Source organism: Quercus lobata, chromosome 2, assembly GCF_001633185.2.
Source record: "Quercus lobata isolate SW786 chromosome 2, ValleyOak3.0 Primary Assembly, whole genome shotgun sequence".
Classification (NCBI taxonomy): domain Eukaryota; kingdom Viridiplantae; phylum Streptophyta; class Magnoliopsida; order Fagales; family Fagaceae; genus Quercus; species Quercus lobata.
Genome location: NC_044905.1, coordinates 93,202,183 through 93,211,982, shown reverse-complemented (window position 1 = coordinate 93,211,982; position 9,800 = coordinate 93,202,183). Strand labels below are relative to the sequence as shown.

The 9,800-nt window shown below is 35.3% G+C and overlaps 1 protein-coding gene across 1 annotated transcript; it reads left to right on the top strand.

The window, feature by feature from the left end:
* The first annotated feature begins 4,415 nt into the window (after positions 1–4,415).
* Positions 4,416–9,375, top strand: LOC115977255 (probable GMP synthase [glutamine-hydrolyzing]). Its single transcript, XM_031099004.1, has 5 exons — positions 4,416–5,867; positions 7,326–7,383; positions 7,493–7,576; positions 7,736–7,877; positions 8,706–9,375. The coding sequence occupies exons 1-5, from the start codon at positions 5,381–5,383 to the stop codon at positions 9,072–9,074; spliced, it is 1,140 nt and encodes a 379-aa protein (XP_030954864.1). The 5' UTR covers positions 4,416–5,380; the 3' UTR covers positions 9,075–9,375.
* Positions 9,376–9,800: the final 425 nt, after the last annotated feature.

The window sequence follows — 9,800 nt, the reverse complement described above, 5'->3', positions numbered from 1 at the left end:
TGATGGTTCTTTTTCTTTACCCTAATAGTTTTTTCCATGTTGATACATGCATTGTTCTCTCTTTCTCTGCCTTCATGATTCCGCTTTTAATTCATTGCGTTGCCTATGGGGCAAGCCAATCAGCATCACTGCATCAGTAGAATCACTGTAAGTAAATCTAGGGCATAGATTTGCCTCAATAATGAATTTCTTGTTTCTATCGGTCAAAGAGTTTTCTTTCTCTACAATTAATCATGTAGAAGAAAACCTTTAAAATAAAATAATAATATGGATAAAGGTTGTATATTAAACACATTGCGTAGCATATAAGCATTTAATTTAAAGTTTTAAACCCCTTCTTTCCATCGGAAATTTTGTCTTTATTCCTGGAGTAAAAGTGGTTCTCACATCTATTGACTTAATTTATCAATCATCATTAGGAGTAAAAGTGGTTATCACCTTGGGGGAAAAAAAATCATTTCTTAAAAACAATGACGAAGTTTCTTTGGAAAAGACTTTCGAAAATTCAATAGTAACTAAAATCAGTTTTTAGAATTCTAAGGACCCGTTTGGTAGCAGTGTTTGAGTATTGTTGTTCAAATTTCAGTATTGTGGAAATATGTACGGTTGTTGTAAACTTGTAATAACTTGTAAACAAGCTGCCCATACTAAATAGGCAGTGTAGTCTTCCTGGTAAATACTACTAAATAGGTAGGTGGTGTAGTCTGTAACTTGTTTAATTAATAATTGCCTCTATTTTTTTTTTAATATTATTATTGAGAATCAATAATTGCCTATCTAGAAAGTCCTTCAATGCCTCTAGAAAAATTTCTGTCTACAGCTCAACTCAAGTTATTCGCAAGTTTGCTAATTACCTGCTGACTGGGTTCCTTCATGCCTTTGTTTTCCTCCATCAATAATTGTCTTCACTGTTTTTTTTTTTTTTCTTCTTCTATTTATAAAATGGGTAAATGTTGATGCACACAAGCTAATTCACACACAGGCTAATTCACAGAGTTTTGGAGCATGTGTGCAAAACTATGTGAATTAGAGTGTGTAATAAACACCACTCTTATAAAATTGTGTTCACCGTTAGTCCTTAACAAATTTGTGTTTTATTATTCTTCAATCTACCATGGGTAATTTCTTTGTGCCGCAAGAATAACAATAACACAACTAGTGATTTCTGAGCAAATTAAGAAACCAAAAACAGATCTCATAGCCACTAGACTCGTTTTCTTCTAAGAGGGGGTCTTTGATATCCTTTTACACGGAATGACGGAAGAGAGGAAATGAGAGAAAAAGGAAATAATAATTGATTAGAATGTATAGAATTTCAGTATATTTCAACCACTTTTTCTTTCTAGTCTCTATTCCTCTTCCTCATTACCAGGAATCCCATGTACAATTCTGCACAGGGTACTATATATATGTCGGGGGGGAGTAGACAAACATCGTACAATGATACATGTTAATGTTGGCCCATCTATGTTCTATGATATTCATCTTGCTCGGATTCAGAACTAGTGATTTGCTTGAATTGAGCAGTATTTTGATAGTGAAATAATTTGACCAAATAAATATATACTAAGGGCGAAAATAAAAACCTAATGATCCTCAATATCTAGCGACTTTGACTCCATTGTCGACAACATAAAAGTAGGTGACTAGGTGAGTATAAACGAATGAAAAAAAAAAAAAAAAAATGCTAAAGCAAAAATGACTGTGATTAATAATTTAGTACTTTTCCAGTTCTCCACTCCATTATGTGATAGTCCAATAGTTGCATGACAAGTGACAAACCATGGTGCAGATTTAAGAATGAAATCTCTTTCACTCTCTCTTTTGCTAATTGACTCTAACGTACGACAAAGGATATTCCTTTCTTTGCTTTTGTTCCTTCACCACTTTGCTTTTCTTTTTTAAACTCTTTTTTTTTGTTTTTTTTGTTTTGCCAAATGAACTTAAGCAGTCAATCAGATCAGAGTTCACATATTATTGAGGCAGCATCCCAAGGCTCCAAAATCTTGATGTGAAACCTCAATGAAATTTTGGGAGAATCTGACTTATATTTTTCTGAAGAAAAAAGCATGACGTAAAGATTTGAAGTAAAAAAACTATCATTGTACAATGTAAAAAATAAATAAATAAAAGAAAGAATGAAAATAGAGAGACATGAGGACATCTAGAAATGACCTTTCCATATCATATTCTATTTTGGGAGCGTATCCTTTTGGTTGTCCATTTTCAGCAAATGGTTTTTTAGATGATAATATACTGGTCCATTTTCAATAGGGATTTTACACATGCTCTGTTCACTAGAGTATACACTGCAGTCTGGATTTTCCCATGGTTTTACGAGTGTGTTAAATACTAGATTATCATCCCCTCTGTGAATGGAAAATGGCTACAGGTTTTTTTTTCCTATTCAAACAGGATGCATAAATCATAATATCTCACTTTGTAAAACATGGGGTATCGTCGATTCTTTGAACACTTTGGGTATCCTTGGAAGGAGGGAGATAGAAGATAAGAAGAGGAGATTAGAGAGAAAACTTGCTGAAATATACTAAAATTATTATATTAACATTTGGTCACCTACTCACCTTCCTTTTCTCCTCCTCTCTCTCCCCATCTTCCTTCATTCAAACACTTACTATTAGGATAGGTATATGTGTAATCCCTCCTATTCTACACATATAAAACAACTAGATAAAATCCTTGCGATGACGTGCCAATATGGTAAGTGCATTCTATCAACTAAAGTATATCTTTTTGTTTGATTCATTTTTTAAAGGATAGACCTGTGGAATATTGACAAACCAACCTCTCATTAGTATTTATTGTGCCTCACTCACTTTCAGTTGCATTTAATTGATAGAGATAATGTGAAATTCAGTTATAAAATGTTTGAAACCTACCAATCACATTCATTATCACATCAATTTATAAACTTGATATACTAAAACTTGCTGTAGATTTAGCATTTTTCTTAATGAGATTGAACATGTAGTTCAAGGAATGCCATGTGGCCAACCAAATGAGCCCATTTCCAGCCATCTAAAAAGCCTGATCTAAGAGTAGGATTCATGCCAAAAAAGAATTATTTATATCCTCTATAAAAACCATTTTCATCCACTATAACATGATGCTAAGCACTTTCACGATAGAGTACATATGAAAAATACTGAGATCGTCGAAAATGACATAATTTTGTGCCATAACTAGCCACGTGGTGAGTTGTAATTGATGAAGGTGTGTCACCACATGACCCACACACACTCCTTTACCAATCACAATTTGTCGCATGGTGAGTTATGGCATAAAATTATGTCATTTTTTGTGGTCCTAGCACAACTCAGTACATACTGCCCGGAAAACTAAAGAAATCCGATTTTATGACTTAACCTTTAAAGTGTGTCTTTGGTCAAGTCCCGTCAAGTCTACCCAAGGGCCAAGCTACTAACAAGGTGGTTATTTTCATGTCTTTTGGTACAATAACAAGTGGTTCATCTGTCGGGATCTTATCCAGTTTATGCTATAATCTTTTCCTCGTGTGGTTGGTTCCATCTTTCATTCAATCATCACCCATTACACCTTACTCTTTGTTAAGGGCTTAGCAAAATAAGGTAAGTACTAAACCATGACTTAATCCCTATGTGAGATTCATTATACTTTGTTAGTTTGTTTGGTAACACATTCTATTAAATCTTCGAAAGTATTATAAAATAAAAGTCAAACGCTCAAGAAAAAAAAAAAGGAAAAAAAAGTTAAATTATTAATTTAATCATAAAATATTGAGAAAAGTACGATTTAATCCCTCAATTATTAATGATTTAATCAAATATGCTCTATTTGTTTCAATAAAAAATTTTAAAGGAGACAAAAAAATGAAGTTGACTTAATTAAATAATTACTAAATAAGTGATACCATGAAATATTAGTTTTTTTTTTTTTTTTTTAGAAATAAGATACTAGATACTAGTTGAATTACAAGTACATTTTTAAAAACTGAACTGGACCGACCGGTTCAAATGAGAACCAAAACCCTCAATATGTTCAGTAAAAACCATAAAAATCACTTATTATTTAATTGTAAAAACCACTAATACAATTGGTAAAAATAGAAATCAGACAATTTTTCAATTATTTGACTATTCATGTTTTTTAAAACCATGGTTACAACTTACAAAACTATTGGCTAATAAATGAGTGACTAAATGGGTTTCAATTAGGTCAAAAATATTTTCAGACTCATTAATTTGATAAAGTTTTTTGTTATCTAATTAGAATAATAAAATTAGTAATAATTAAGCCTATAAAAAAGAAAAGAAAAAGAAAATCCAAATTCAAAACGTACCTGACATAGCCGGTAAAACACTGTTTTCAAAACCAGCTTTCCCGGTGGCCCTCCAATAAACAAAGCCATCCCAATCCTCACTCTCTCTCTCTTAAACTCGTTCGCTCTTTCAACTCTCTCTCTCTCTCTCTCTCTCTAATAACTCACAGAAATTTCCAATTTTCCACTGTTATAGATCGAACCCACCAATTCTCTCAAGCAAGCAACTTACTTCAAACCCCACTTTCCCGCATTTTCTCTCCAACTTTCCCTTCCATTTTCTCGGGAAAAAAAAGAAGCAGATACAAAGTGAGACCTGCAGTGTGCACACCAAAATGTGTCAGCCTTTTCTTTTCCATGTGAATGTGAGGAGCGCCTGAAAAAAACGACGCAGTTTCAGAACGAACGAGGCTCTCGTTTTTCCCACAATGCGCAATGGAATCTTAGCCTTTCGAGGCTCTTCTTCGATTATAGCTCATTTTGAATATGCATTATACAGCCTTTTTTAAAGCTCTATGTTTGTATAAAAACCCTAGCTTTGGTCAGAAAAGCTGAACCCATTTCCCTGATTTTGATGAAGTGCATGATTCTGTTTGTGAAATCTTAAGTGGGTCTTGTTTTTTCTAGGGTTTTGGGCTGATTTGAAATCTGGGTTTCAGAAAAAAAAAAAAAAGTGTGGGTTTTGGTGGTTTCAGGTATGTGGGTTTGAGGTTTTAGCACTTTAGTTCAGTCATTTTCAGTGAAGCCTACTGTGAGTTTGTGAAATTTGAGGGTGAAAATTTGAGATCTGGGGTGTGAGCTTGAGGTGCAAAGTCAATGGATGTGTCTAGTGGAAGTGAAAATTTTTGTATGAGAACTTGTTCCTAGGGGTTTCTGAACTGATTTGAGCCTCAAAATGGGGGTGTCAGCAGATTTTGTTGGTGGGTTTTGGATGATTTTGAAGGATGGTTTGGTAATCTTGTGGATTTGAAGAAACCCACAAGTTTGTGCAATTGGGAAATTTGGGTGATCTTGAGGTCAAAAAGTTGGGATCTTTAGATTAAACCAAAGGGGGTTTTGTCAATGTCAGGAGCTCCAAGAGTGAGGTCTATGAATGTGGCTGATTCAGAGGCTAGGCCGGTGCTTGGTCCGGCTGGGAACAAGGCGGGGTCATTGAGTGCACGAAAACCTGGTTCGAAGCCATTGAGAAAGGTTGAGAAATCAACCGAGGATGCTACATTGGCTGAAGATAAGAAAGCCCGGAAACTGTCTTCGGTTACAACTTCCTCTCCTCAGTTGCATTCTGTCAATGTGCCTTCTGTGCTTCGAAGACACGAACAGTTGTTGCATTCCAATTTGTCTTTAAATGCTTCGTGTTCATCTGATGCCTCTACGGATTCATTTCATAGTCGGGCATCTACTGGCAGGTTGACTCGGTCAAATAGTATGGGTACTAGGCGGAAGCCGTATGCTTCAAAGCCAAGAAGCGTTGCTTCTGATAGTGGTTTGGAGTCTCCACCTGATGGTCTGCAAACCAAGAAGAGGTGTGCGTGGGTGACACCAAATACTGGTATGTTCTTTCTTCTTGATTTTGTAGCAATTTATTGATTTCTACAAATGATTAAAGTTTTGTGGAATAAATATGTACCTTGTTGTTACATGTTTTTATTCATAAAATATTTTCTTCACTGTTAATTTTATGAAGAATAATAGAGATTTGTTGAATAGAGCTATGATAGTTTAATATTAGTAGTGTCATAGGCTCATAGCTTGTTCAGGAATTTTTACATTGAAATGATAATTTATACAAGGAAGTATTTGTGTTAAAGTATGTTATCACTAGGAAAGCCGGATTTGGATTGCTTTTGCTCAGTGATTGAATTGAAGTGAATAGGTTTGTAGCCGTCATTCTAAAGAACTGCAAACTGAACCAAGACATTTTTTCAACCTAGGAGTTTGATTGATGAGGACATAGCCCTTGATAAAATTCAGTAGGAAATATATTTAGCTAATTGAAGTAGTCAGATGTAAGGCTTTCTTAAAATGACTTCGCTCTGTTCTTGTTGAATTTGGTTCAGACAACATTTAGACATAGAATCGAGTTGTTCATTAAGCAGTTTGTCTACTATGGTTTCATATCTAGGTTCTTGCAAAAACCTAGCTAAATGAGTACTTATAACATAAAACCCCTACTTTCTACAGTTTTATGATGCAACTGATAACTCAACATGATTGTATGATTTTACTCTATGGAATATGTTCCCAGCCTAGTCTGTTAAGAATTTAAGCTTGTGATGTAATAATAGGTGATACAGCCCCAAATCATCTAATTATTCTTACTTGCTGCTTGCAGTTTAATTAAATTGGATCAATTTCCTTAAGGCTTTGTCTTTTGCATTTTGTGACAACTACGTAGGAGGTACTATATTATGGAAAGTTGGGAAATGAGCATAAATATGCTGTTTTTCTGATGTTGGAGGCAATTCTATTGAAAGAACTACTTTGGAAACCAGCTGTTGGCTTTTCCTTGGATTTTGTGTTTTACAACTATGATTACTTTGAGTGAATTAAAACACCATGTCGCATGTTTATGTAGTCAGTCTTTGTTTCTTCATTTAGTGTGTTGCTCTTATTTGGTGCAAAAACTGTAGATATATAGCTCTAAGTGCATCCACGTCCACAATAAGTTGTCATTCTTTTCCCATTTAACTAGAAAAGATTATATTACCACCCAGAGAAATGGTCTAGTGGAGGTAGGTTTTGAGTTTGAACCTTTAGGGATGATGGTGGTTGGCTGCTCCCTCTCACCTTTTTATTCAGCAAAAAAAAAAGCATGCATCAGTATGTTGTACTTGAAGTGAGATACATGTGTTACCCAGTCACTAGCAGGCTATGGATTGATTTGGAAAGCCAGTGCTCCTATGTTGCCTAGCTCTATGTGTTTGTTTTGATAAGTATTTTGCCTATCAATATGATTATGCTTCTTTTAGATCTTACATTCTGACAGAGTTTTATTTGTTGAAACCAGATCCAAGTTACGCTGCTTTCCACGATGAAGAATGGGGAGTTCCAGTTCATGATGACAAGTATGGGATCTCAACATTGCTTGAATCCATATTGATTGAGACGGGAATCCTGTTTTGATATATAATTTATTCACCCGTTGTTTTTTTAAATTCCCTTCACCTCATACAGGAAATTGTTTGAGCTGCTTGTTCTTTCTAGTGCTTTGGCTGAACTTCCATGGCCTACCATTTTAAGCAAAAGGCATATCTTTAGGTATTCCTCCTATGAATTTCCAATCTTATTTTCATCTATCAACTTATCCACCTCCGAACTATTTGCTATAAGATAACTTGGTCCCTTGAAGTCATGGTTTCATCCCTGCTTCTTGGGCTTGTCACTGTATCCTATTTTCTGACAATCTTCTTTCTGCAGGGAAGTATTTGCTGACTTCGATCCAGTCACTGTCTCAAAATTGAATGAAAAGAAAATATTAGCACCAGGAAGCACTGCAGTCTCCCTTTTATCAGAACTGAAGCTACGTTCTATCATTGAGAATGCACGTCAAATATCTAAGGTAGATTCTCATTTTGTTTTTGCATTTTAAAGATGCATGCACATAGGAGTCTTTTTTTATTACCACTTATTTCAAGATGCGTAGCACACACTGTATTAAAAAGTTCATGTGACATGTATACACTCTTGTGTATTTACCCAAAGTAAATTGGACAATTACAATTTTTTTTTTTTTTGGGACAAGTGACAGATGCAAAATATTTAGCTATCAAGAAGGTAGAAATAGAATTCAACCTAGTTGCTCAGTCTCTAGGAATTCCTAAGCATTATCGAAGAAAGAAGCCTACTTGGAGATGCCAAGAGAAGCAAGTGCCTAAAAATTTGTTCAAATTGTGTCTCAGTTTAGAATCGGATTAGTTTATGCAGTCTTGTTTCGAATCAGAAAACCTGGTATTGGCTAGTATACCTGTTTAGGTCAAGGACCATTCATGATCTATAATCTTCGTATGATGAACCAAATGACAAATGATGGGCGCTTAGTGAGCATTTGATCATGTTGGTTAGGTGAACCAAGTAGTTGAAATGTGGTCCTGATCTGTGTTCAATTTGTGTGACCCATATAAGAAAAGCCTATATATTATGATTTAAACAGCCTGACATCATTATATTTTATTTCAAGAGTTACTCATGCACCTAATTATTCCTTGTTTTCTACGTGCCAGCTTTCTTAGTTGGCAAGACCCAAGTCATTTATCTGCTTTGATAATTCCAGCCATTAACCACTAACCACTAACCACTAACCTTTTTTACTGAAGTGCCATAATTGGTCATTCTTTGGTTGCTATAATTATCATTGCAACTAACTTTTTGCAGGTTTTGCTGATGCCAGGTCATAGATGAGTTTGGGTCATTTGACAAGTACATTTGGAGCTTTGTGAACCACAAACCTATAGTTAGCAGATTCCGATATCCTCGCCTAGTTCCGGCGAAAACTCCAAAAGCGGATGTGATAAGCAAAGACCTGGTGAGACGGGGATTCCGATGTGTGAGCCCCACTGTCATCTACTCATTCATGCAGGTAGCAGGATTAACAAATGACCATCTCATAGGTTGCTTCAGATTCCAGGAGTGTATAGCTGCAGCAGAAGGGAAGGAAGAGAATGGCATCAAGGATAAGACTGAAGAGACAAACCCTGATAATGTGATGGAATCAGAACTATCGATCGCTATTGAAGAAATGAATTTCTCTTCAGAATGATGAAAACCAAATGATCTCAGGTGGTGGCAGGTGGAGCTCCAGGCTCAATCATCACCTTGTTGACATATTCACAGCCACTCTTACACTGGGTAGTAATGGAATTGATGTTGTGTATAAAAATTTCATAAATTTGTAGTCATCACGGATTCCTAGATTGTAGATTACTAAAAGTGAATTAATTCAACTGGTGATTGTGCTGTCAATGGGGGGGAGCTTTGTGAAACTAGCCTTGAGAATTCAATGTACAATTTTTTGTACAGTTTAAATGGTTAGTAATTAGAATTTTCATTTTAAAACCAAATTATAGGAAATGAAGTTCGGGCAGAGAGAGGTGACACTGTTTGATGGTCCAGTGGGCTACCTTGAAATGTGGTGGACAGCTAAAAACTTTATTTTTTTTTTTTTTTTTTTTTTTTTTTTTTTTTGGAGCTTAGCTAAAAACTTAAAATTGAGCAGTCAATTTTGCTTTTAATGTGTGACAATAATATGATAGTAGCACGATGTTTCCCTGTCCCCTAGGAGGAGGGAGTACTTTCTTTAGATAAACATGTGTGTACTGATTTTGGTCCAAGACCACCTAATAATGTGGGGTATTCCTGTTCCAGAATTGATTTGAGATGATGACTGTTGGATGCACTTGCTCTGTAACGATTTTCATTTTTCAGCCTCTGAATCACTGTTACATATTTATCCTATCGAACAGGGATAAATTGAGATAATGACCGG

Bases quoted from the DNA above. Each gene is read 5' to 3' on its own strand.
- LOC115977255 (XM_031099004.1), top strand. From the start codon at position 5,381: ATGTCAGGAGCTCCAAGAGTGAGGTCTATGAATGTGGCTGATTCAGAG. The intron at 7,384-7,492 runs GTATGGGATCTC...CACCTCATACAG, and splicing joins GTTCCAGTTCATGATGACAA to GAAATTGTTTGAGCTGCTTG. The intron at 7,878-8,705 runs GTAGATTCTCAT...TGCTGATGCCAG, and splicing joins ATGCACGTCAAATATCTAAG to GTCATAGATGAGTTTGGGTC.